General features: G+C 38.5%; 2 protein-coding genes across 2 annotated transcripts in view; both read left to right on the forward strand.

Moving 5' to 3' along the window:
- NUP107 (nucleoporin 107) overlaps positions 1 to 19,855 on the forward strand; it is a 29,795-nt gene extending 9,940 nt beyond the window's left edge. The window contains exons 7-28 of the mRNA XM_068935182.1: positions 349 to 476; positions 825 to 873; positions 3,406 to 3,477; positions 3,993 to 4,081; positions 5,027 to 5,105; positions 6,189 to 6,302; positions 7,746 to 7,836; positions 8,953 to 9,029; positions 9,593 to 9,652; positions 10,032 to 10,177; positions 10,291 to 10,339; positions 11,344 to 11,413; positions 11,866 to 11,984; positions 13,945 to 13,983; positions 14,337 to 14,487; positions 15,596 to 15,702; positions 16,746 to 16,848; positions 17,117 to 17,277; positions 17,531 to 17,656; positions 18,135 to 18,248; positions 18,528 to 18,695; positions 19,503 to 19,855. Of these exons, the coding sequence (XP_068791283.1) occupies positions 349 to 476; positions 825 to 873; positions 3,406 to 3,477; positions 3,993 to 4,081; positions 5,027 to 5,105; positions 6,189 to 6,302; positions 7,746 to 7,836; positions 8,953 to 9,029; positions 9,593 to 9,652; positions 10,032 to 10,177; positions 10,291 to 10,339; positions 11,344 to 11,413; positions 11,866 to 11,984; positions 13,945 to 13,983; positions 14,337 to 14,487; positions 15,596 to 15,702; positions 16,746 to 16,848; positions 17,117 to 17,277; positions 17,531 to 17,656; positions 18,135 to 18,248; positions 18,528 to 18,695; positions 19,503 to 19,610 (2,220 nt within the window). The 3' untranslated portion in view covers positions 19,611 to 19,855. The remainder of the gene's footprint in view (positions 1 to 348; positions 477 to 824; positions 874 to 3,405; positions 3,478 to 3,992; positions 4,082 to 5,026; positions 5,106 to 6,188; positions 6,303 to 7,745; positions 7,837 to 8,952; positions 9,030 to 9,592; positions 9,653 to 10,031; positions 10,178 to 10,290; positions 10,340 to 11,343; positions 11,414 to 11,865; positions 11,985 to 13,944; positions 13,984 to 14,336; positions 14,488 to 15,595; positions 15,703 to 16,745; positions 16,849 to 17,116; positions 17,278 to 17,530; positions 17,657 to 18,134; positions 18,249 to 18,527; positions 18,696 to 19,502) is intronic.
- A 600-nt stretch (positions 19,856 to 20,455) lies between these two features.
- On the forward strand, positions 20,456 to 27,155 carry SLC35E3 (solute carrier family 35 member E3). The gene is made up of 5 exons (XM_068935211.1): positions 20,456 to 20,910; positions 21,041 to 21,151; positions 23,170 to 23,328; positions 24,317 to 24,399; positions 24,855 to 27,155. The coding sequence occupies exons 1-5, from the start codon at positions 20,521 to 20,523 to the stop codon at positions 25,039 to 25,041; spliced, it is 930 nt and encodes a 309-aa protein (XP_068791312.1). The 5' UTR covers positions 20,456 to 20,520; the 3' UTR covers positions 25,042 to 27,155.
- Positions 27,156 to 27,471: the final 316 nt, after the last annotated feature.

Raw genomic sequence — 27,471 nt, forward strand, 5'->3', positions numbered from 1 at the left:
TATTGATGTATATGGAAACACACACTTTTTTCACTGGTTGCCTTCTCCCCACTCCCAGGTTTTTTGTTTGTTTGTTTTTTTGATCAGTGTAAGCTGGTTTTGTCCTGGGTTTGAACAATGCCTTGCAAAACAAAGCTGCAGTCTTTTTTATGGCCCCTAGGCTGTGTTACAATATTTTTAGATCTTAAGGGAATTTGTAGTTTGGAATATCATCTACCTATTGCGAAAAGACAGAAATTGAACTTGGGTGTTGAGGGAGCATTCAGGATAACGAAAAGACTACTGTAACAGCTTAGAAAAATGTGATGATGGACAGGTGCTAACCATATGTAAATTTATTTACATCAGGTGAATATACTAGGGAAAATAGTTTATCGAGCGACTCCTGGACAGCAAAAGTTTTCAAAAACTGCCAGTGTCCTGTGGCTTCTCAAACAGGAGATGGTAACATGGAGGCTGTTGTCCTCACTTTATAGGTAAAGCGCGTGCTACGTTTTTGTACTGAGCTTTCTTTCTTGGATTTACTGTTTATGACACTATAAATCTTGAGCAAAGCAATTAAGTACCTATTTATTATGTGTTTATGGAACTAGGTGCTGATAATTATGCCTTTTTATATGCCTGTTTATGGAAATAAAAGTTGCAAACAATCCTACTTTTCTTACTTTTGTAATTTCTAGCATTTTCATAAATGAACTTTTTTTTTATAAAGATATTTTTAAGCACTTTACTTGCATGTCAGTTTGAAGTAATGGATTTTATGCATTCTACTGGATTTTACCTGCTTTATCTTAACCATTAAGGTTTTGCACTTCTGTTTCTAGAGACAGAATACAATCTGCCCTGGAAGATGAAACTGCATTCGAAATCACAGTAAGCTTTGGGGGTGGGAAAAACTAAAGTTTTTCTTAAGCGAGCTATTTTAAAGTTTTAAAGCTAAATGCGTGCATTTTCTTCTGCAATCCCAATCTTTCAGCGATTCAAAATTTAAAGGTAAAATAATGTAAACAAAATAAAACTGATTTGATTTCTATTGAGATAAACATTAAACAACTATAAATATTGTGAAAAGTTAGTTTCCCTAAATATTCAATTCTAAATGGAAAATACTAGTGTGAAAAATTTTATAAAATATCATTTATATCTCTTTAAGCGTTCTCCCTACACCCGGAAGATCCACTGGGATAACCATCACTTCTTTAAAAAAAAAAAAAAAAAAAAAGTTGCATTAATAGTGATAATGTTCTTATGGGACAGAAATAATTTTGCTCTTCCTAGAAGAATTACATGTAGTCTCAAGCTTTCTAGCACTTAGCAATTCTCATTGTGATTTATCTTGAGAGAAATATGAAATTTTGTAGCATTCTTGGTTTAGCAATAGTCTTCTGGTCTATGCCAATACAACATTTGCTGCCAGAGTATGTTTAGGATGATAAAACAATAAGGCAAGTCACCCTGCCTTTGTAAAATTTGTGACTGCAGTTGCTTTCTTCTCAGTCATAAAGTAGCTTTCTCTAGGATTCCTGCTGCTAAGTTGTTACGGGGTGGGGTTATTTGTTTTGGGTTTTGAAAATGCATCATCTTTTCTTTCTGTTGCAGCTCTAATGAGAGCTAACTTAATGTGGGAGAGCAGATAGAATCACAGAATGCTTGAGGTTGGAAGGGACCTCTGGAGATCATCTTGTCCAACCCCCCCCGCTCAAGCAGGCTCACCTAAAGCATGTTACCCAGAATTGTGTCCAGATGGTGTTTGAATATCTCCAGGGAAGGAGACTCCACCACCTCTCTGGGCAACCTGTGCCAGTGCTCTGTCACCCTCACAGGAAAGAAGTTTTTCCTCAGGTTCAGGCAGAACACATGATTCAGTTCCTGTGATTCAGTTTCTGCCCATTGCCTCTTGTCCTGTTGCTGGGCACCACGGAGAAGAGGCTGGCCTCATCCTCTTGACACTCCCCCTTCAGATACTTGTACACGTTGATGAGATCCCCTCTCAATCTTCTCTTCTCCAGGCTGAACAGGCCCAGCTCTTGCAGTCTTTCTTCATAGGAGAGATGCTCCAGCCCTCTAATCATCTTGGTAGCCCTCCGCTGGACTCTCTCCAGGAGTGCCATGTCTCTCTTGTACTGGGGAGCCCAGAACTGGACCCAGCATTCCAGGTGTGGCCTCACCAGGGCTGAGTAGAGGGGCAGGATCACCTCCTTTGACCTGCTGGCAACACTCTTAATGCAGCCTGGAATACCTTTGGCCTTCTTGGTCACAAGGGCACGTTGCTCCCCAATCGTTCTCTGCAGAGCTGCCCTCCAGCAGATCAGCCCTCAGCCTGTACCGGTGCATGGGGTTATTCCTCCCCAGGTGCAGGACTCTCCATTTGCCTTGGTTAAATTTCATGAGGATTCTCTCTGCCCAAGTCTCCAATCTGTCGAGGTCCCTCTGAATGGCAGCACAGCCCTCTGCTGCATCAGCCACTCCTCCCAGTTTTGTATCATCAGCAAACTTGCTGAGGGTGCACCCTTTCCCTTCCTCCAGGTCACTGATGAATTGAACAGTACTGGACCCAGTACTGATCCCTGGGGGATACGGCTAGCTGCTGGCCTCCAATTAGACTGCGCCACTGATCACAACCCTCTAAGCTCTGCCATTCAGCCAGTTCTCAGTCCCCCTCGCCGTCCACTCACCCAGCCTGCGCTTCCTGGGAAACAGTGTCAAAAGCCTTGCTGAAGTCAAGGTAGACAACATCCACTGCTCTCCCCTCATCTACCTAGTCAGTCATTCTATCATAGAAGGCTATCAGATTGGTGAAGCATGGTTTCCCCTTGGTGAATCCATGCTGACTACTCTTGATCACCTTCTTGTCCTCCACATGCTTAGAGATGGCCTCCAGGATGAGCTGTTCCATCACTTTTCCAGGGATTGAGGGGAGGCTGACTGGTCTGTAGTTCCCTGAGTCCTCCTCCTCGCACTTTTTGAAGACTGGAGTGACAAAGGATCAGAGGTGGTTTTTTGTTTTCAGTTGTTCATGTTATGGATCATTAAGGCCTTGGAAAGTGCCTTTTTTCTTTTATTTTTTTCTTAAATATGAAGAATAAATGAGATTTGAAGTAATATAAGCACAGTCAGTGGAATCAATGGATATGCTATTTAGAGTCTATCTGGGGCCATTCATTTGCATTATATTCTCAGTCTCACTCTCACAGTTTTTAGTCTAACGTGCTGTAAAAGAACATCCAAACGTAACAAATATCTAGTGTCATCAGTTTAAAAAAAAGGGGGGGGCAGGGGAAGGGTGAAAGACAGCGTACTGAACTTGTAGAAAATTCAAAAGTTAGTATGTGTACAGTTTGTCATTCTTATTTTTGTAGCAAGTTTTCTTTTCTGTGAAGTAATAACCATCTTTTTCTTAAATAGGTTTTAAATGCTAGTGAAAAGACAGCTGTAGACAACTTGTTTCAGAAAGACTCACTTGTTCGACAAAGCCAGGTATGACTGACAGTTTTTAAAAGGAAGATGGAAGTAGATAAGTAGACACTTTAATGTTTGTAACACTTCAGTTTTATGATGTAAGTTATAGGAAATCTGAGCTCTGTGCACTTTATTAAGGTGTTTTGAATACTTATTTCTTTATATTCACCTAAGCATGTTACTCTGCTTATGCATAAAAATATTTCTCTTCAGTTTCTAAAGGTCAGATACGTTTTACAGGCTAACTTGGAGAGGACAGAAGGCTGAAAGTTATTTCATTGGGAGCATCGTTACTGATGATGGTGATTAATTAACTGCTAATTAGCACTGCAGTAACTGCAGCCTCTAGTGGGAAATAGAGATTAAGCACCTGAACGATGTTCATGCTGGATACTGAAAATGAGTGGCATAGTCTCAAGATGTGCACATCTTTGGTTATGTAGGTAACACGTAGATTAAGAGATGGAAGGAAGGCAGTTAAAATATTACTTGTTATAAGTTTGTTTTAAATACGCAATTTAATTTTATTCCAGCTGGTGGTAGATTGGCTAGAGAGCATTGCCAAGGATGAAATTGGGGACTTCTCTGATAATATTGAGTTTTATGCAAAATCTGTATATTGGTAAGTTCAGGTTTTCTTTGATTATATACATGCTTCCTTCAAGCATTACATTCCCAGACCTCTTCACAGAATCACTCTTTAAAAAGTGGCTTTTTAAAAGTTGGCCAGTTCATTCATTTCTGTTTCCTTAAATTCTTATATGTAAAAATTGAATGTCTCACTGCCCCCGCCCCAGTCTGCTGAAGTGGCTCTTCTCAAAAGTCAGTTATAGCTTTTGGGAGGAGAGGATGGAGGGAGGAGAAAAAACACCAAAGCAACTTAATTTAATCTCTAACCTGGATGCAGGTTCGGCTTTCCTAATAAGGCATAATGAGAGATGATAGATGGTCACTTGCAATCAACCCGTTATTTGCACTGAGTAAACCATTCATATTATATGTTTCTAAGGTGGTCAGTTCTTTGTCTGGCTTTAATTCTCGCCTTTTCATGTTCTTGTCATTACTTAGTGTCGTTGATCCTTCTCTAGTAACCATTATTGTCATCTTTATTATCAGTGATGTCTTTTCTGTCTTGAAACTCTAATGCCTACCTTTGATTCTAGAGGCTTACAACAAACCTGGTTTTAAGGGCCAGTGAATATAGGTTTCTGGAATCACGTGTTCATCTTAAATTGAATTCGCTGTCCTAGACTGACTGTGCAGTGACTGTTAAAGGGAAAATTTTTTTCATGAGAAATCAATTCATGGTTTAAATATATGAACAATTGAAATAATGGATGCTTTCAAAAGAAAACAAAGCTATGTGAATTGACTCCAGTATTCTACTCTGAGTGAAATTTTACATTTGCATAACAGTATCGCCGTCCATTGTTGGCAATATAAACCAAAGCATGTCTCTTCTGAAGCCTTATTCTACTCTGCCAAAAATATCTCCTAATATTTGTCTCTTATTAAAGATCTTTGCTAAATAAAATTGTCTCACTCAAAAATATTCTGCTGCTTTTAGGGAGAACACGCTACATATCCTAAAGCAGAGACAGTTAAGTACGTACATTGGAAGTTCTCGGGCTCTGGTAACAGAGTTGGTAAGTATTATTTAAGAATCAGATTTGGTTTCAAAACAAGTATAAATTGGATTAGAGAGAGCATATGTATTATTTCCACAACCTTCCACCAAATTTAGTAGTGATGTCTAAAAATTACAAAATATTAAGTTGGAAAAGATAAAAAATTAGTACAGAATTTGTGAGGCCAGGAGGAACTAGCTGGCAAGATGTTGTCAGTCAGTGAGAATGCTGAAGATGGAAGTTTCAGAATAATTACAAAATTAACTATAGTTATTAAATCTGTCAGATTAGTGAGATTCTAGAACAGCCTTTTTATTGACGTGATGAAAGAAAGAAACTGGTTTTAACTGGAAGCTTGAACATGTTATGAAGGGATTAGCAGTGGATTAAACTTAAAGAACCAGGAAACCTCTGGAGTTCCTTTTCAGATATATATCCTTCTCTTTTCTTTTAGCAGTCATTACTTTTTACTAGCACAAGTACCTGTGGTCTCTTCAGTGAAGTAAATGGCTTGATTAGTACTTTTTATGTCTGAAACAAACTCTGTCCCTAAACAGAAAAGCTTATAATACCTTTAAGAGCTTCCAATCAGTAAGGGCATGATGTCTTTGTAGAGTAAGTAGTACAACGAAACCAGATCCTCTTGGGATTCCTTGAGAGCTACTATAGTGAAAGCTAATTTCCCTAATTAGAGGGAAGTGAAGGAAAGAAAGAACTGTCCAGTAGGACAGCTTCTCAACTGTCCAGTAGGCTTCTCAGTGAATTAGAAAGTGGAGGAGGAGACAGTTTGGTAGCTGGAGAGGCAGAAGGGGAAAGGCTGTTTAAAGGTCAAAAGAGCTAGAAGATGAGAAGTTTGGGGCAAAAACCGGGTGGTGAAGTAAATTAGGGATTGGAATTGCTGCCTCTGATAGGAGCAGTGACAGAAGAGGAATAAAAGAAATGAGAGGAAAGACAGGGAAGTGTCATGCTAGATGTAGTGTGAGGCTTACAGATTGTTTGCCAGCCTGAAAAAGTGACTCAGAATTGCAAAGCAGGGCAGGAAATCACTGGAAAAGGCAGATATGTATCCTGTGGATGAACAGTGACTTTTTTTCCTTGCAGGATCCAGATGCTCCTATAAGACAGAAACTGCCACTTGATGATTTGGATCGAGAGGATGATGGGAGATTATTAAAGTATCTCTTCACTCTGATCAGAGCAGGAATGACAGATGAGGTAAGTCACAGAAAGTTATAGTATCTTTTTGGTTAACTGGTTTAGCTTATTTAGATCTTACTATTAAAGCCAAGCTGTGCACTAAAATTTCTGTTTAAATTTGACTTGTAGTTTTCAATTTCTTACCAATACTGACAGTGTTGGCCAGCTATATCAGTAAAAATATTCTGCTTTAGTTAAGTAACTTCAATGTAAAACAGATGTTACAGTAAAAAATTTACACTTTGATTTTACTACTTCAACGATGTAACTTCTTACTGTAGTGGCTAGACACTAAAAGTACTGCCAGACAAACACATAGGATGTTTCAAAGAACTTCCTAATTGCATCTCTAATAATCAATCGATTATCATACAGGCTTTTTTCTTGATATATTAGAATGGAACATGCTTGGAATTTTAACTAGAAAGAGATGTTTGATGTACGCTTTCCTTAGGAATAGCGTTAGATTAAGCAACTCGTTCTGCTTCTCTAATGTTCCCTTAGGTATATGATCTGAAGGGAGCTAATCATGTTGAGGGCAAAAAAGACGGTTATTTTTATCACCTTGTTGTACAAACAGTTAAAATGGCGTATCTGGAGGTGTGGTTTACTCACCACTGAAAGAGTAAGGTGAGATGATTAGAGTTTACTCTGAACTAAGGAGGAATCTCAGTTCATTTACCTTACAGTAGGTAATACATGGCAGGTAAACTAGAGCATTTGTTTGTGCTTTAAATTTGCTCTTTGTCACTACTCCCAAATTGTCTGAATGTCTGCAGCCTTTCCAGTATGAAGAGAATGCAGTTTGACTAAACAAGTGAAGATAACATATTTTAGTTTCTCTCGTTGTTCATACTATTTTTGTCAGTCCTGGAATGATACCAGTCAGACTAATTAGATAATCTTTACCTGACTACTTTTCGCAGGAGTGTAGGATTGAGAGAACTTCGTAAGCAAGTGTTTTTTTGTTCTTGTACAATTTCTGTTCTGCAGTCTATTCAGCATAGCTTTGAATAAACCCGTTGGTGCTAGCAAGTAGACTCTTGAACACTATTATGGAAACAGTGGAATTTTTAGAAATACGTGAGAGATTTGGAAACATAAGTTAACTGGAAGAATAGGTGGCTATATAAAGAGATGGATTATACATTTAAACAACAAGATGTCTTAAACTTATCAAAAGATGCAGAACAGCTGTTTAAACAAGCAGAGATGAGTTTAGCATGTTTCTCGTAGTGCTATGCCTGTTGACTGAGAAACTAAAACATTTAGTGAAAAACACACTGAAATTGTATTTACTTTGAAACCTTTTACTTATTTTAAGATTCTTTGTGTGCTTATTTTTTGCACAGTAGTATCTCTGCATACATTACTATTTTAATAGCGTTTAAATTATTAAAAGAAAAGGCGGTGCTGTTGCTACCTTGAAGTCTCTTGCTGAGAAAAGACATTATTTTTCAGGCACAGCGTCTGTGCAAACGATGTGGTCAGGCCTGGAGAGCTGCAACTTTGGAAGGATGGAAATTGTATCATGATCCTAACATAAATGGAGGTATCTGTTGCAAGTGCGCTTTGAAGTAAATGTAAAAATAGGACAGACAGCTTTCTCTTGGTAGCCGGCTCTGGCAAAGAGGAATAATTTTTTGCCTCTTAAGGGCCTTGTATGTATTGAAAATATTTTTACCGTGTCTGATGAACATATGTAAAAACTAACATGAAAAAGTTTTAGTTGAGGATATGCATTCACTGAATCCAACTAACATGCAATATTATGCTTTCTTTTTGAGAAGCAAGCATAATGACTGGGAAATAAATGTCTGGGAATTCTAGACAGATCTCTTCCATCTCCACACAATGTTTCATTATGCATTTTCTGCACGTTTGACTTGTGCCACCTAGCAAACATCTTGTTTACAGACTCTTAAAAATTTGACTGTCTAGTATCAGAAAACTTGAGAAAGGTGTAGTAGGACTGAAGTTCAGCATTAACTACAAGGAAACGGGATGCTTTCAAACTACTTGGAAAGTGTTAAATTACCTTTCTTCTTTGGTTCCATGGTTTCTTGCCCGCAGTCCTACTTACAATACAGTACATAGCTTCCAACTTTGCAGGATTTGATGAAGATTTTAAAAACAGGTCTAAGGGCTATGCTTAATGCATAATGCTTTGCTACATCCTTTTATTTTATCTGAATGATTTGCCAGTGTCCTAGCCTTGCTTTGCCTATACCTACTTAACCTGCTGTCATGCCTCTTTTCTGTGGCACATTCCCTCATAAGGAGGCATGGAAAATAGCAACACTGGAGCAATGATCTGATGTTTATTAGAAGCTCATGCACTTATTAAAAAAAAAAAAATCATACTCACTAACTTTGGGTTTTCTAAATGTAGATGTTGTAGCTACGTTGTGATCAAAAACATACATTTTTTCAAGGCTAAATAGCAGCTAAGCTTTAAAATACCATAATTTAAAATGTGCGTTTTCCAAACTTCCTTGAAAAGCCACCTTATAGTTGGGTGAGGAATATCAAGATCCTTTGGGAAGAGTTCCAAAGGGATTGAAAATTGGGTTAATAAAAGGAAATAAGTTTTAACTTCTTAGTGATTTCTCTTTAAAAAAAAAAAAAAAAAGTAGCAGCTGCTTTTTAAAACATCCTTTGCATGTAGGAAAAGAGCTGGAACCTGTTCAAGGGAATCCATACAGATGCATTTGGAAAATAAGTTGTTGGCGTATGGCTGAAGAGGTAAAATAATGTTGAATTGATTGATATTAATGTACAAATTTGAACTTTTTTTTAACTCGGTAGCATGCTTTTAAGTGAACATACCCTTTGTGTTTGCTCCATATAGGATTTGCTGTCAGTGCTATCAGTGTTTCTTAAGAGGGCTCGTGAAACATAAATATATATATGTATTGAAGTGAAAAATTGCATAATCAACACCAATTTTTAAGCCTTAAGAAATGTCTCCATTTAAGCTGACTTTTTCTGGTTGAATTTGAAACTGCTGACACTTAACTGTTTGACTTTCGTTTTGGCCTAATTGAATGAGGAAGGAAAAATGTTACTTTCTGTCCATGTCAATACAAAATTTTCAGATGAGCTGTAAGGAGATGTTGTTGAAGGGGAAGTCACTTGCTATTCTTATATTGACTCCTGATGTATGCCACTGTTGCTGTGGTTTTCCAGTTCTTGGAAACTGTTAGATGGAGCACTTTGTTATGGATTAATGACCAATAAAGTTTAAAGTGAATAGAAAAAAAATGCTTTTTTTTACTCAAAGTTTTATTTTCAAATGCTTATTTTAGGAGCAGTTCAATAGATATGAGAGAGCAATCTACGCAGCACTCAGCGGAAACCTCAAACAGGTATGTCAAGCCTCTTATTAGTGATATTTGGTAGTCATGCATTTTCTTTCTTGTATGTGACAGTAATATCAGAAATACTGCACTTATTGGTTAATGTACTTTTAAAAAAATCTAGTAAACAAGAAAATAGCAAACAATGCTTCTTTAGTAGACATTAGCTCCATAGGATTGTCACACCTCAATTAAATATCCTTGATAGACTTTTGTTGTTGTTATTCTTGTTAGCTGTCAGTAAAACCATTTCAAATTTTGTTGTTTTAGTTCTTCTCTATTTCAGCATTATGAGAAGAACTCATTACTCTTAAATTGCAGCTGCTGTGTTCGAATTATGGTATTTCTCTAGCTCTGTTAATTTTGGCTCCATCTTTTTAATATGTAGCTTCTTCCAGTTTGTGATACCTGGGAAGATACTGTTTGGGCATATTTCAGAGTCATGGTGGACACTCTCGTAGAGCAGGAAATCCGCACCTCAGTAATAACTGTAGAGGAGAGGGAAGAACTCCCCAGAGACTATTTAGAAACAAAGTAAGTTTTAAGTAACATTTACGTTCCTACATTCAAAGAAGGATCCATATGACCTTTTCACAATATTCAAGCAAACGTTTTTTGTTCCTTCTTCTTTTTCTCTTGTTTTTAAGTTGGACTTCAGAAAGAGTTTTTGAAGAACTTCAGGCAACAGACAAAAAGGTATATGTGTTAATTACAATGTTTCTCCTCAACGTTTACGTTTTTTAACCATCTATATTACGTTGTACTTTTTACTCCAATATTTAATGGAATGATCCTGCAAATATGCACAGTGATGGATTTGTTGGAGGTTTTCTTCCTCTGTAATGTGTGGTTTCTCAATTCTAAGTGACTTTTCCATATGCTGCCACCTTTTAATGATAAAAAAGATACAGATCTTGTCTTGTTCCAGATCTGTCAAACTAGCTGACTGTGCTAAAGAAATAGCTGACTGTGAAGTGCTGTCAGATGTACAAAACAGAAAAAAATACATCCTCTATTTAACATTTAGATGAAATGTTTGAAGACTGACTGCATACAGTTTTCCTAAAGTGGAATATATATGATTTATCTGATAATTTTGTAAAGATTACACTGAAGCTTGATTTATTTTTATTTGACAGAAGAGACAAGTAGCATTCTTCATATTGTTAATTTCAGAGACAACTTAGACTAATGCATTTAGCCACAGATGCACCCAGCTGCCTTTCTAGTGCTATCCTCACCATATAGGAAATTTAAAGGTGCATTTGTATTGTATTTCATGCATTAATTCCTCGACAGGAAAACTTTCTCTTCCTCCTCAAAGAACATTCACAGGGCATGTCTTCAAGGATTTATACGCATGTTCCTCCTTCTGTGACGTTATAGAATCCATTTTATGTAACAACATTATTTACTCTCCAAAGCAAAAAAAAAAAAAAAAAAAAAACCCTTTAGTTTTAAATTTCTTACATGCTAGTATTAACTCCACGGATCTGTATTCTGGTTCTTTCTTTCAGTTTGTCGATATTCTTATAATTTAACAGTCAGCAGGTACATTTTCTCCTGTGCTCTGTGCAGAATACCCTTTGAAATAAAAATAGTTTTTTTTCCCTGAGGAACTTTTGCTTTATTTATAAATTTTCTTTCTGTATACTGTAAGATTTTTATTCAAAGTTTGAACTTTCTTTTTCCATCTGCAGAGGGTGATAGAGGAGAATCAAGAACACTACCATGTGATTCAGAAATTCATTATACTGGGAGATGTAGATGGTGAGCTTTTTCCCAAGTCATCTTTAAATGTCAACTGACTACATTATTTCTAGTGACCTTTCCAGAAGCTTAAAAGTGAATGGGTTTTAGAAGTGCACAGTAGGCAAACTCCACCTAAAAACTAAGCTATTTACTTCTTTATTCAAGAATTATAGTGACTCTCTGCAGTTTGACATACGAAGTAGTTTTCAAAGAAGTAGTGAAACCATGCAAATGTGTTGGAATATATGCGAGAATATTGCTGTAACTTTTTCTGATAAATGACAAAATATGCACAACTGATGTTTAAGCCATACAGCAAATCTTTCCAAACCTGATGCCATTTTGTTTTATTGGACTTCTGAGGCTAAAATACATTTATTGAATAGATGCATAGTTTTGAAATATTTCTTAGATGTTCTTCCACCTTTCCCAGGATATGGCTAATATACAGATTTACTTGCTGACTACAGGTTTGATGGAAGAATTCAACAGATGGCTTTCCAAAGACAGAGGTGTGCTCCCAGGACACCTCCTTCGTTTCATGACACATCTTATTCTGTTTTTTCGCACTTTGGGCCTGCAGACTAAAGTAAGTTGACTTGTTTTTGATTTGTTGTCATAGCAATATCCACTCAGTGGATTAGAAATGTATGTATGGTAAATAAATAAAATATACTGCATACAATGATGCTAAACTGCTACTAGGCTGATGAGGAGATGCATGCTCAAATAGTGTATTTGTTGATCTTGGAGCCTAAAAACAACAGATAAAACTGGAGAAGAGGTTCATCCTCCCCTCCAATTCGGCTTGTACTGGCTGAAATTTTTTTTCCAAGGATGACACATTCCAGTCTTAAGCTCTTTATTGAGAAGGACTCAAAATTCAAAGTTAGGCTTATATTCATAGCAGCCAAGAAGCTTTGGGTATAACCTGATTTTAGACCCAGTTCTCGGAGTTGTACCTGTTGCTGTGAGCTCATAAATGCTTTTGTTTGAGGTAACTGGCTCCTTTTGGTGCTAGCCAAAGCTTTCAAATTTTAGCCAAATATATCGTAGGTACAGCTAATTAGCTACCTAGCCTCTTTGTGATAAATAAGCAGATGGGTCACGTAGGTGCAACAACTCCTTTTTGAGGCAATCACAAATAGTTAGAAGCTCTCTATTTCTACTGCCTTCAAATTTAGAAGCGGTTATATATCGAATGAGTTTCTGAATGTAACCTATTTCTGCCAAAAACAAATGTGTATTTGCATTAGCTGATGCAAACACAATTTGAAGGTATTACAGTCTTTTTCCACATCTGGAATCATTGCTTTGCTCCCTTGTTTGAAATTCTTGAAGTCACTTATTATTTAGCTAGTTAAGGGGGATTTGGAGGTTGTTTGTTCTTTTTTAGCCAGAATCTCAGTTTAATAGTGTAGGTCTTTAAACTATGTTCTAAGCATAGAACAAGTTGTTAGCATATATTTGGCAGAGGGGACAAAAAAGGTGGAATCTCCTCCAGGAATTCCATTGTGGAAAGATGAGTAGCTGTTGATTACTGCCTCTGTAACCTTGAGAGTAGGTGTATTTACCAGTAGACCTCAGAGGGGAGGCATAGTTGTACAAGCTTTTATGATGTTCCTTGTTTGGTGTTTTGAATACAGTTCATACAGCTGTACGCTTAGATGAAAATCTCCAATTTCACTTACACATGATTTTAGTTTTCATGCTTGTAGAGGAAAAGCTGAGAACACTCTACTCGAGTAATGCTTTTGAAGTATCAAAGCAGAGAGGCAAAAAACGTGAGCTTGTTTTTATTGAATGTTTTAACATTTGGTATTAGCAACGGTTATGGGAATTTGACAAAAATCCACTTGCATGGTTTTAGCACTGTTCAGCTTATAGACTGACAATGGCTGATTACAGCAGAGGGCTGAAAGCACTGAAACCAAATTGAGGATGAAAATCAAAGTTGGCTGTTGCTGAAAATGTTTCATTCCCTAAAGAGGTTTTTTAAAATGTGAAAGCAGTACGTAAACCAATAGGACTGAAGCCAGCAGTTGTAACATAAACATCAATTAAAAGTCTTAAGATGGTCTACTACCTTGCTTATTTTGTGAATTACGACTCATACATTGCAAGGTCTGACAATGGCTTTAGGTTCTCAGCTGACTGTTAACTGCAGCAAGAGATACCATCTTGAGGGCTGAACAAGGGTTCTAAATATACTTCATTAATGCTGCTTTTAATTTTTAGAACTCAGCAGGAATGATATCACTCTCACCACTTGCTCTGGCATAAATACAAGTCTGCATAGATGCAAGATGTCCATATCAAGCTAAAATAATAGTTCTTCACAGTAGCAAATGCTTGATTCTTAGCTAAAGCAGTCTCAGTTGCTTGGACTATCCTTGACTGTGACAGGTGAGCCAGGTGGTATGAAGAGTCTCTCTCCATCACTACTGTGAAGAATCTCACTCCATCACTAGTAGTGGTAGTCTGCAAAGTTTCATTGTCTTTGGCAAACTATCTCATTTAAAATTTAATTTTTGTTTGTTTGTGATAAGGAGGAAGTTTCTGTTGAAGTCCTGAAGACTTACATTCAGGTAAGCTTTCAAAAGAGTATTTTGCTTTCTCTGACATACTTTAGAGGGGGAAGACGGGGGAAGAAAAGGACACTTTAAAAAACAGAGAATGGACAGAGCTATGACGCAGTTAATGCTGTCCTCTTAACGGATGCCTGGAAGCTTGCCTGCATATGGAGAATTTCGGTTAGCAATGCTTAAATAACAGCCAGTTTTATCGATCCCTGTTTAGGACCTGAGAATTCAGTGGGATCCTCTTATATGAGAACAAAATAATCAGAAATTTTTGTTACATGTTGTTTAGTATTCATAACTTATGTGATTACATAGGGGAATGTAGTATGAATTTTTAATACTTGCTTTTTATTCTGCAGCGAATGATATCAGAGAAGCACACAGATTTAATAGCATTTTATGTTAGCCACTTGCCCCCAGAGCTAGCTGTTGCTCAGTATGCTCTGTTTTTAGAAGATGTTACTGAAAGTGATCAGCGCCACCATTGTCTTGAATTAGCAAAAGAAGCAGGTGAGATATGCTGGTAATTCCAGTTATCAATTATTTACCCTGGGTTATGCTGTCTTTCAGTAGTCTTTCAATAGTCTTTAACGCGAAACTAGGTATGAGGATACTGAAAGTATGAGGCACTGAATTGTTTCCATCCTGTGTCTCTTCACTTTTCAATTAAATAAAATTAGTTTTCTGATCACTTTTTTGAGTGGTTATATCATATTTTCTAACTATAATCTGGAATTGCAATTTTTATTTTTAAGTTAAACTAAATATTTTGCCTCTGGGTCATGCTGAAACACAACAGGAAGTAAATGCTAACTCCCTCTCTCAAATGTATGCTCTGAAGTTTGACATAACCAATTTATTTAGTCCAGAGCACTAATGGCAAAAATATGCACTTTTTTGTGGTTTTGGTAAAATTATGAATGTCTTAATTTTTTGGCCTATTTACAGCGTTCTTTCTCAGGCACTGTGGCTGTTTGCATTACTTATAATCTTCCTTCCTGGCCTGTACGTCAAATTCAACGGACCTCTAGTGAAATAGCTCACTTTGTCCCTTGTTTGACAAGGCCTTTGTGCCACTCAAAACTCTCATTTTTTTACTGCAGACTTCACTGTCTAACTTTTCTTCAGTTATTTTTAGCCATTTCCTTGTAAAGCTAAGGTCTCAAATGTATAAGTTACTATTTCAGAATCTTTAAAAGGACTGTTCTGAGCCTCTCCTGGTACATCCCTATTAAATCAGGTGTTCTTTCCTTTTACTTGAAGATTATAGAAATTAGTGGGCTTAGCAAATACATGTGTACATATCTATATTAATATATGTGTGTACACATACATACCTATGTATTGGTCCCCTGGCACAGACTGAAAAACTTGTTATTTTTTATTACTGTCCTTCCCATGTTTGATATTGTCTTTAAAATCTCAGCTATCACTCTTCTAAATGCCTGCAATAAATTATGTATATGAAAAGCCTGTAACTCTGTCTGGCAAGGTGAGCATGAACAGAGCTGTAAGAATTGCTAGCAGTAAGAAATGTGATCAACAGCCAGACTCTGAAATTCACTTTGTGGCAAATTTAAATTCATGGTCACTGTTATGTAATTCTCTCTTAACCTAGGTCTGGATGTTGCAACCATTACAAAAACTGTTGTTGAAAACATCCGCAAGAAGGATGCTGGTGAATTCAGTCACCATGATCATATGTTAGATACTGGAACAACAGAGGTGAGTACATCTTGTTGGGCAGATACCCCAATTGGCAGGATTGTGAGTACAGATTCCTTTACCATATATGACTTTTTTTTTCTATTAAATTATGTGCCAGGGAAGCACCCTTTACGTGTGACCAAGTGACCATGAATGAATTCATAGTTTCTGTTTCTACATCTCTTTGACCTACTGGGCTGTAGCGTGTGTCACACTGCAGTGTGTCTATAGGCAAAAGATGAGTAGAGACGAAGCCTGTGAGATGACTATGACAAAAATACCTTGCAGCTGAGAGTAGGATGATATTGTAGCTTCTAATAACTATGAGCCTTGGTATTTTGGATCTCAGATGTACCTTATTATGTGCTTGAGGGATATGTTCTAGCCACTACAGTTGGTGCCTTAATTGATGAGTTGTCATCACCATTGAACATCAGTTGGAAGCAATTCAGTATTTCAGTGATGAGGGATTGTTAACAGTTACCATTTCTTCTCCAAGGTACTGTTTAGAAAGGAAGGGATAGTTTGCAGACTTGAAGGGTTTTTTGTTTGTTTGTTTGCAGTTCAGTGAAAAGTTAAACGCTTTCAGCCTTTCTAAGCCAAGTAGGCAGTTTATCTAGTGCAACAGTTAGCAAACTGTGGTTGCAGACTGGTGGTACTCCTGGAGATTGTAGTAAGCTTTCTATTAAACCATGTTGGTTTTTTTTACAGTGTATTCATAGTAAAGCTTGAGGCAGATGCACAGTAATCCATAAAAATTCTTAAGAGTTGATACGGGTCCATTGGTCTGAAAGTATTGGGCATGCTTGAAAATGGATTTTTAGATGAATCTAGACTGGAGAGATTTTTTCCTAATCTTTTGATACTGAATCTTTTGATTTTTTTTCCTAATCTTTTGATAATAAAGTTGCGACTAAAGCAGTCCCTTATTAGTTAGTGTGTATTAATACCATGCAAAGACCTCTAGAAACGCAGATATTTCAATGACTAGACTAGTGTATTTAACATCAGCTGTATGCTTGAAGTGTTACTGAATTTAATAAATGTATTGGCTTTTACAGGCGGATCGTCTGAAAATAGATGTAATTGACTGGCTTGTATTTGATCCTGCACAGAGAGCAGAAGCGCTTAAACAGAGCAATGCAATCATGAGGAAGTTCTTGGGTACTAAACTTCACAAATATTATATTGTAAACTTTGTAAATGCTGTTTCTGTTCTCATTGACTCCTGGCACTAAATATGAATTAATTTTGAATCTAGTCTATTAAAAAGTATGGGTAATACAGTAAAGAGAGCAGGATATGGGTTGTGTTTTTTTGTTGGTGGTTTTTTTTTTTAATTCATAATGGCTTAATTGTGATAGTTTGTCAGTTTGCAATTTCCATACTTTATTTATAAAAAGACATTGATACTCAATTCATGTTCTCATAGCATCCAAGAAACATGAAGCTGCAAAAGATGTGTTTGTGAAGATTCCCCAAGACTCTATAGCAGAAATATATAACCAATGGGAAGAGCAGGGAATGGATACTCCACTTCCAGCTGAAGATGACAACGCTATAAGAGAACATTTATGTATTCGGGCATATCTGGTGAGTTTCAGATATGCTGCATTCCAAATTATTACTTAGAAATAATGCTGGCTTTGCCTTGGTGGTGAAATTTTAAGCCTTATCCATTTGATTTAACTTCTGATTGCTGGATGCATTTTAGTTGAGATTTTTACAAAATAGCAAGGTTCTTTTCTATACCCAAAAGTAAATGGACTTTTGTGCATTTAATGAGATTCTTATAACTACATACATGAGTCCAAAATGTCCAAACACTTTTTCCATTGCAATCCAGGAAGCTCATGAAACCTTCAATGACTGGTTTAAACACATGAACTCAGCTCCACAGAAACCTTCTTTGTTACCTCAAGCAAGTTTCACTGAGAAAGTGGCCCATGAACATAAAGAAAAGAAGTATGAGGTAGGTAAAAGTTCAAGTTGTTGTTTATTATAAATCATTTATATTTGTGATTAGGAGGCAGTCTTAGTTTTCCTTTCTAAAAAGAAATGCTCCTTCCTTGCCCCTCCCTGCCCCCGTCCCTCCACCACCACCTTTCAAAAAAGTTCCTTTTGTAAATCTGGTCAGTATAAACATGCTTTATTCAGTTTAGACAAATATTTGTCTAATAAGCATGGCAGAATAAGTCATTTAAAATGTTATCTTCTTCAAATGGCTTTAACTGCTTCTGAACAACCTGTTCGACACTCTTTTTACAGGGAATTAAGCACGCGTATAAAAGGCTGTTACCAGGTGGCTTTTAGGTTTTAGCCATTGGCTGAAGATTTTCTTTCGAACTAGAGTGGTGCTAACTGGTGTGTGTTAGGGTGAAATACTATGTTAAAATAGATCTTGGACGTTATCCTGTTCTGCAGTACATAATTTTTTGTTTCTTTGCCAGATGGACTACGGTATTTGGAAAGGTCTCTTGGATGCTCTTACAGCTGATGTGAAAGAGAAAATGTACAATGTGTTGCTGTTTGTTGATGGAGGATGGATGGTTGATGTTAGAGAGGTAAATGAATTTTTGTATCATAGCAGAGACCACAAAGAGCTGGTTTTTATGCAGTTGTACCTCTGCAGTTGTCTTCAAGTTTAATGTGCTGCTGTCTGCTCAAATATAATTCACTTCGTCTTGCTTACAGATTTCTTCCCCTTTAGTTGCCATATCAGTCAGATTTATAGGCTTGCTACTCCAGTTTTTGCCTGTGATGCTACTGCTATGTGGTGATAAATACTGTGTTGCTTTTTAAAGGAAATGTTCATGTACTGTTATATATTTTACTGTGGTAAGGATGCTGAGGACGACCCGGAACGAACACATCAGATGATCTTGCTGCGAAAGCTCTGTCTGCCAATGATGTGCTTTTTACTACATACGGTGTTGCATAGTACTGGACAGTACCAGGAGTGCCTAAGACTGGCTGACACAGTCGCTTCTGAGCGACACAAGCTTTATACGGTGAGTTACTGAGAGCTCTAGACGGCTTAACTTCAAGTTAAAAGTTCCGTGGCTGGACTCGGGGGGAAAAAAATTGTATATAGAAGAAGATACTGTCTGTTCCTAAACATAAATTTCTTCATCTGTCCCATCCTGTGTAGTAGTAGAGGATTTCCTTGTACACTGACTTACAGAATCAGAGTACTGCTGTCCTCTTGAAGTTAACAAATTTGTGACAAGTAGTTCTGAGTATTGCAGTTATTGATTTTTGGAGGAGGCTATTGAATTGAAGTAAGTTGAATTGTAGAATTGTAATTGATTTTTTTTTTCATTATATGTCAGAACACTTTATAAGCAGGTTATGCTTTTGAGCAATTGGTTTACCTAACCTCCCCTCTGCCCAAACCCCTTTAAAAAAAAAAAAAAAACTAAATCATTTAAAGTAATAGTAATTAATTTAAAAACCCAAAGATTAGAATTATGGAAAAAAAATCCACCAATGTTAAGAAAGACTGTGATGCATTTGCATGGATTACCTTAATAAGATCCCAGACAGCAATAAACAGAAAATTAAACTTGGATGGTTCCCAATGGTCTTTCTACTAATTATGAGACAGAGTTGTCTTGAGACCTACTTGTAAGTTTTGAGTACCAGCACTAGCTTCCAGTCCTTTACTGAAAGCCATTCTGAAATGTCGGGTTACTGACACTGTCTTAAAAGAAGAAAATACAAAACACGGAGTAGCTTAATTAGCCACCGTTTACTTTTTTCAATGGATAGCACTGATTTAAATAAATATACCTTTTATCGTGTGTTTTTATTCTCAGGTATTTTCAAAAGAAGAACTCCGAAAACTTCTACAGAAGCTGAGGGAATCTTCTCTGATGCTCTTGGACCAGGATCTTGATCCTTTAGGATATGAAATTCAGTCATAGAATTTCTTTCTAGTTAGCGGCCGAAACTCTGGAACATGAAGTCCAGATGTTCTGGCTGTTGTAAAAAGAATAAAAATGAACAACCATGAATCAGTTAAAATGTTCTGATGTTTTACAAACAAAACAAAAACTACCCTCACGTTTCACTTTTGAAATCAAAGAATTCTGACTGAAACTTGAGAGAGGATATTTGTTATATGGCCTTTTCCTAATATTTTTTTTCTAATAAAAGTGTTTTGCAAACAGCAGACTCGTTCATTCTAATTTAAAGTGTCATACAACCGCCCAGTTCATATAATGAGCCTCCTTATTCTCTGTTACATACCAAAGAGCTGCCTCTAGCCTGGAACTATTGTTCGGCAGAAGAACGTGCGAGAGTAGCACGAGGTGGGGCTGCAGGAGGAGGAGGATGCGCATGGAAAGCAGGGGCGAAGAGCGCGGGCGCGAGGGGCTGCAGGAAAGGAGCATCACAGGAAGAGCAAAAGCCGAGGGCTACCAGCAGCCCCTCACACAGGAGACTACGCGTTGCTAAAGGGCTCTTCAAAGCTCCATTTGTGCTACTGCTCTCGCATGTGAACTGAGCGTCCTTGCTTAAACGATGATGTCATCCCGACCTTGGGGGAGGTGGGGGGGGGCGGGTCGTACCCTGACGCTCGCCCCACTCCGAGGGGCCGTATTTCATTCGGAAAGTTGTTCTTGCCACGTTTACGTGCGTAACGGCGCGCTCGGCCGCCGCAGCCGGCGGAGGGCGGGCCGCGGCCGCCCCTAAAGGCGGCGGGTGCGCGTGCGCGCGCGCGCGCGCGGGAGGGGGCGGGGTCTTCCCCGAGCGGCCGGGGCGCGCGGCCGGCGGGTGGCCGCTGCCCTGCGCGCGGCCCCTGCCCGGGCAGCCGGCGCCGCGGCGGGGGGCGCGATGGGCTGGATGGCGACGCAGGGCCGGCTGGCGGCGGGGCTGCTGGTGAACCTGGCCGCCTCCATCTGCATCGTCTTCCTGAACAAGTGGCTGTACGTGCGGCTGGGCTTCCCCAACCTCAGCCTCACCCTGGTGCACTTCGCCGTCACCTGGCTCGGCCTCTACCTGTGCCAGGCGCTCGGCGCCTTCGCCCCCAAGAGCCTGCGGCCCCGCCAGGTGCTGCCGCTGGCGCTCAGCTTCTGCGGCTTCGTGGTCTTCACCAACCTCTCCCTGCAGAGCAACACCATCGGCACCTACCAGCTGGCCAAGGCCATGACCACGCCGGTCATCGTGCTCATCCAGAGCCTGGCCTACGGCAAGACCTTCCCCTTGCGCATCAAGCTCACCCTGGTGAGGAGGGAGCGGGGCGGCGGCGGGCGCGGGGGCCTTCGCCTCACCGCGGCCGGGCCGGGCCGGCAGGGGGCGTCCCGGGCCGGGGCGGGGGGGTCCTGCTGAGCCTAACGGCGCCTCGGCTTTGCAGCTCCCCATCACCCTGGGCGTCTTCCTCAACTCGTACTACGACGTGAAGTTCAGCTTCGTCGGGATGGTGTTCGCCGCCCTCGGCGTCCTCGTCACCTCCCTCTACCAAGTGGTTGGTAACGGCTCCTCTCCTTTCCGTTGGGGGCGGGGAGGGGGGGCGGCGGGGCGCAGACCCCAAGGGCATCGTTCGGACCGCCGGTGTCACCTGCCGCCGGGCTCCTCCTGGGCCGACCCCCCCTGTGGACCGCGCTCTGGCTTTAAAACCAAGCAGCCCCTGCCCCGCCGGGAAGAAAATCGGCGGTGAGCCCCCCCCGCAGGCCGTGAGGAGTCGCTTCGGGGATGGGTTGTCCTCGGTATCTAACCTGAACGTGTTTTAAAAGGGTGAAGAACGGTTCAGCAATAAAAACCCCTTGGTTCGAGAGAGCATTGATTTTTTTTTTTTTTTCCTCCTTACTAAACTAAGTACCTTGCAGTTGGGCCTTTCCCTATAAGGCATGTTTTCCAGTCCTTCGGTTCTTTTCATGGCTTATCCTTGAGCTATTTCCATTTCATCGACGTCCCCTGCCAATTCTGGACTCGGCAGTCAGGTATTTCCATAGAGGTTGCACCAAATGCCAACTGTAGACACAATATAACCTCTCTGTTTGGTTAGGCTGTCCCTGTAAAGCATGTTTTCCAGCCCTTCGGTAATTCTCATGGTTTATCCTTGAGGTATTTCCATCCTTCCTCTATTTCAAACTCGACAATCTGAGGTATTTCTGTAGAGGATGCACTAATGCCAAATATAGACGTGATATAACCCTTCTGTTTGGTTCCAGTTAAAAGAAAAATAGATACATCCAAGGGTTACCTTAGCCCATTGGGCTGTATTGTTTTACTAGAGCTCCTATGCAGCTCGTTACCTACCGCATCTTTAAAAGCTTCCCGAATTAGAGTTCCCTTTCATGTTGATGTGGTAGTCATCATCAAATTAAGCCTGAATTTCTTTGCAATAGGTACACTGTGCCTCCAGAAGCGGCGAGGCTCTTTGACCTGTAGTGTACAAGATGCCTCTTGACCTGTTTTGGGCTAAGGAGGAGAGAGAGGCTGCAAAATAAATTGAGAGGATAGAATAGCATGTGTGCTGGAGAAATGTTAGCACTTGAGTGAAATTTACCTGTAATTTTTCAGAAAACTTAGCAGATTTAGATTGTGTACACAGGATGCGCTGTTACTGATACATTTGAAATATTAATGTTAGGCTTATTCTTCAGGGTGGTATTAAGATGCATCTTTTTTGCCTGTAAAATTTATCTCGTAACTATACATAGCTAATGCTGACTCTTAAAGCATGCTATATTGGAAATCCAAGTTACAATCAATACTGAAATGGAATTCAGCAACTTTAGAACAAACTGAAAAGTAAGACAAATGGTTACTGTTTTTTTAGCTTCCATGAGGGGGAAATACGAGAGAAACAAAAGTCACCGTGTTTCGTAGTTTTTTCTTTTTTTTTAATATAGCTCTGGAAGTATTCCTAAGAATAAATTGCAATATTTTGTTTGTGAAAGTAAATTTATTACTTTGAAAAACAGCGTAAATTATGCTTTGTTCAAATATGTGCCAGTTTAATATCTCTTAAATTGATATGTGCAATCATAATATTAATAAGCATGCTATTTATTTCATAATGCAACATATAAAGAAGGTTGAGTAAAGGGTAGTCCCTGCAGTACTGCTTGCTTGGCTTAGGCAAAGGTATTCAGCTTTGTGGTAGATAGGATTTGGAATTTATTACGAGAATAAAAGGGAGCTGTCATTTTTTTCCCAGTTTTACTACTATTTTTTTTGTCCTTATCCCCAGGCTATGGGAAAAGGAAGGATGAGGTGCTAGGCATTTGCCTGGAAGGAGGTCTTCACTGCATTCTTTTTCCTCCTTACATGAGTGCATCCCACCACTTACTCACCAAAGTCTAACAAAAACATGGGCCTCTGGTTAGGCAAAGGTGGAAGATAATGCTCAACAGTCCTTTCCTGTCATATAGTATTGCACACATGATGTATTAGTGACTAATTTGATTTTGCTCAAGAGTTTGTTTGGTTGTTTGTTTTTTTTTCCTTACGTTTAACAATTTTCTCTTTTGATTTTAGTGGGTAGGAGCTAAGCAACATGAGTTGCAGGTAAATTCTATGCAGTTGCTGTACTATCAGGCACCAATGTCCTCTGCTATGTTGTTCTGCATCATACCCTTCTTTGAGCCAGTGTTTGGAGAAGGGGGCATATTTGGGCCCTGGACACTTTCTGCTGTGGTAAGAATTTAAAAAAAAAAATTCTTAATCATTATTATTGAGGAATTTACATTTAAAAATTGATATTAAATCTTGTTTCTATGCAAAACAGATTCTTTGTACAATTGTTGACTATAATGAGATGAGAGGGGTATGTAGAAAGAGAAAAAGCTCCTTGTTGTTTCTGCACCACTTTCTCTTAGATGAGTTTCTGTCAATTGATGTACATCCTTATTCTGATTTCTGTTTAGAGGGCATCTGAACAGCAGGAAAATTTGATAAAACCCAGGAGCTTGTCCTAGTATATTAAATTAAAAATATATAAATGCCCAGGTTCCAGCTCTCACTGTCCACTCAGAAAAGAGATAAGCACGCTCACTTTCGATACTCCCAACTTCTCTTCTGTAGAAAGATGCCAACGTTGGTTATTCTCCAGCATTACTAGTTTACTTTAGCCAAGAGGGCTGTAATTTCTGTCCTTATCTTTCTGTCTTTGATGTCACTGAAAAAGAGCCTGGCGTATTCTCAACCACTGCTGATCATGCCACTCAATGATGGGTGCAAGGTCATTTCTAGTAGCGCTGAAGTTTATGAACAGAATAGCAAGTATTTGCAATAATAAAATTAGATCTTTTTCCAGTACAATTTTTTTTGTGACCATGAATAAGAAAGGTATTTCTTATTTTGCCTGAAAGGTAAAGAATACAACTTCTGCATGTGAAAGAGTAGCTAAATTTTCCAAGCCACTCTTAAATGTAGATAGATGGTAAGAGAGAAAAGATTGTAGTTATAGCAGTATATGTTTTTGGGCATCATACCCTGAGCTACTCACAGGCATCACCTGTGTTTGTACTGATTTGAAACTGTTTTCATTTTTGTTCGCAATTTGTTTTTCTTGGCTGTTATTTTGCTTTTGATGAAAGTAAAGGAACCAAACTAAATAACTTGGAATGTGTCTGCAGATGGCCAAAAGTATGTTGGATTACTGACTGTGTCCATTAATCCACAGATAATGGTACTGCTGTCGGGTATAATAGCCTTTATGGTAAACTTGTCCATTTACTGGATCATTGGAAATACGTCACCTGTCACGTATCCTTTGTAATATTAGTTGCTTCTCTTGTTTCCATATGAATTTTTTAAGCATTCATTCAGATTGATTTACTGTGGGAAAATTAGTTGGTTACCTACCTGCTTTGTCTTATATATTGAAACTGGAAAAGCACGTTCCTGTCCTGGTGTATTTTGTTTCTCAGTTTATGATTTGTATAAATAAGCGCAGTTAGCTTGCTAACATGACCTTCATACCTGTAAAGAGTATTCACCCATACTTTGGCTGCCTTGAGGAAGTGTTGGTGTGCCAGTGAGTTTGTAGTGTATGATGGGTGAAAAGTTTAACGTGGAGGTTAATTCTCAGAGCTGCAGAGATATTAGAAAGTTGCATGAATGTGACATAGCATTGCTTGCTTTGGACATAATTATTGAAGTTCCTAAGTGTTCCTATTTACCAAAAATGATATTTGCTATTATCCTTAACAGATATCTAGGTATAATATGTTTGGACATTTCAAGTTCTGCATCACCCTCCTTGGAGGGTGCCTCTTATTTAAGGATCCACTGTCTGTAAATCAAGGCCTTGGAATTCTGTGCACGTTGTTAGGCATTTTAGCTTATACCCACTTCAAGCTTAGCGAGCAGGAAGGCAGCAAGAGTAAATTGGTTCAGCGTCCATAAAGCAAGGTTTTCTGGAGATCAATAACATTGTGAGGGAGAGCAAACATTTAAATGCATTGATTGTGGAATGCACAGAATTGCTTCAATGATTTAGAACTGTTTTTAGTTTAACTGCCAGGATCGTTATTCTTTAACTAAACACAACAAATTGAATTATGTAAGATGCCGGGTTTTTGCCATCGCAGTCCATCTGACTATTTTCATTAAATGGTAACTTAAAAAAGAAAATGGCACACGTAACAATTGCTATGGAAATTTTGCAGAAGTAATTATGATTTTTGTCTATTAAATGAGATCATTATGGCTACTGTTATAATAGAGAGAAGAAGGAATCGTGCCATTGTGATCGTGCCAGTATTACTGTTGTGAAGAAACTTGGAGGCACTTTTATGCAGATGTTCTAGTGTGTAATGATACTTGCTCCTTTTTGTCTGATGAATAATGAAGAGGAAATGTGCTTTGTTTAGTTGTTTTAAAAAGGGCCACCAAACTCATTCCTCGTTCTTGTATGCTTTCTTATGTACGTGCTTGGCTTTGATACATTTATAAATTTCAGCTGAAGGTATTAGGTAAAATTATTAGTGGAGTGAGACTAGAGGATACATTGGAAAACTTGAAGCCACAGGCCAAGCTGTGGAAAAGTAGGAAATCAGATCTAAACAGTTCATCATAAATTTTTCTTTTGATCTGTCAGAACATTAATGAAGTCATTAGTGTTTTAGAAAACCTGTTACTGCTTTATAATTTTTTTTTATGCCAAAAGCAAGGATTTCCATGAGATCTTGTAAATACTTGTGAGACTAATAAAATCTCTGAATTTGTGGTAATGGCCAATATTTTGCAGCCAGCGCACGCAGATACCCATGCTAAAGCTATTCTCAGAGAAATCTTTGGAAAGCTCACCATCTGTAATGATGTGAAGAGTGACATCAGTATTACAATCTTCTCTCTTCTGTATTCAACTCCACCTCACTCCCACACCCTTTCCCAAGGGTTACATTCTGTGAGGTCCACAGATTTTGCAGTCGTCATCGTTTTGGAGGGAAGGCCCAGAGTTGTCCAGGCAGTTCTAGGTAGGCAGTCTTTATTCAACAGATAGTCCTCTCGGGACCTTCTCAAAGTGACTAAAGTGTGTGAGGTGGCACCTACTTCTGCCTTAATTTGGGAATGTCAGTGCTCTTAGTAAATCGGGTGAAAGTGTATGTTCACTAGATTGATAAGGTTAGAATTTATTTGCAGTATCTTAATCCTTACGTTTGGCGGTTATTTTATCTTCATCTACCTCTAGCAGACTTTATTAAAGAGGGGAATTATATGAACAAAAGCCAGGTGTTTGGGTTTTCCAACCACCAGCAGGAATGGCAAGATATTTACTTCCTCTAAGCTTGTTTACAAAGGAAATAATAAGTCTGTGATGTGCAAGAATGCAGATCTTTTCAAGCTTGTAAATTATTTATTCTATTACAGAATTCTTGATTATAAAACAAGTTATTTCTCTGTGCAACCTAAGTTTACACTGTAATACTCTATATCTTTTCAGAGATAGAAATATCTGAATAATTTTATGTCTTTACCAACTGTCTTAGACATTGTACAGGTTCAAGGATTTTTTTTAATACATTTTTTATAAATCTGTAATTAGTTTAAAAATACAGCCTGGACTGCTGAAAGATGCGTTCGCAACAGGACCATCTCTGGATGCATATCCTTCAGTATGTGCACTGAGAAAGACATTTGCACTAATTTGTGCTGTGCACAAGTTCTTCTAAAATGTAGATACACCACAAAGACGTTCTTACAGTTAGAAGTAAAATGACTGAAAATTAGAAGCCTGTATGAGAACAAGACTTGAGGTGAGACTGATGTAAATATAGAGTGGCAGAACAAACAGAACAGAAATAATCTGATAATGCACAAGACTCCTTAAGGATAGGAGCAGATCTGCAAGAGAAAATTAAGAAAATGATGTAAGATGATATATTATAAATAGTCTGTTGCTGGAATGTACAAGTCCTGAAAGTCACTTAAGTGACCGTGTTTTTTGCCATATGTTCAACAGCTCTCCTTTGAGATATATCTATTGTGTCTAACAAAATAAAATATCTTGAACTTTTTCTTTGTTGTATGGCTCAAAATACTAAATACAGAAGGCTTGTATAATCATGGGATCAATAGATCTCTTTGTACAGATTGTTTCTTTAGATACTGTGTGAAGGGTGGAAATCAGTTTTAATCACTTGACTAATCTCTGCTTATTGAATGGGAGAACAGTTCTTGTCTTTTTCTTCTGATTGAATTGTCTACGCTTTAATGGTCTAGACATAGGCATGTACTACACAAAATGGTGTGACTTCAGTTTTTGCTTAGATAAATGTAATTTCAAGGAGTTTGCATGCTTTGAGGCTGAATTCATGACAGATGAGGGAGGCT

This window comes from Struthio camelus, chromosome 1, assembly GCF_040807025.1.
Source record: "Struthio camelus isolate bStrCam1 chromosome 1, bStrCam1.hap1, whole genome shotgun sequence".
Lineage (NCBI taxonomy): Eukaryota > Metazoa > Chordata > Aves > Struthioniformes > Struthionidae > Struthio > Struthio camelus.

Excerpts from the sequence above, each read along its gene's own strand:
- SLC35E3 (XM_068935211.1), top strand. The coding sequence starts at position 20,521 with ATGGGCTGGATGGCGACGCAGGGCCGGCTGGCGGCGGGGCTGCTGGTG. Across the intron at positions 21,152-23,169 it reads TCACCTCCCTCTACCAAGTG|TGGGTAGGAGCTAAGCAACA; the intron begins GTTGGTAACGGC and ends TTTTGATTTTAG. Across the intron at positions 23,329-24,316 it reads CCTGGACACTTTCTGCTGTG|ATAATGGTACTGCTGTCGGG; the intron begins GTAAGAATTTAA and ends ATTAATCCACAG.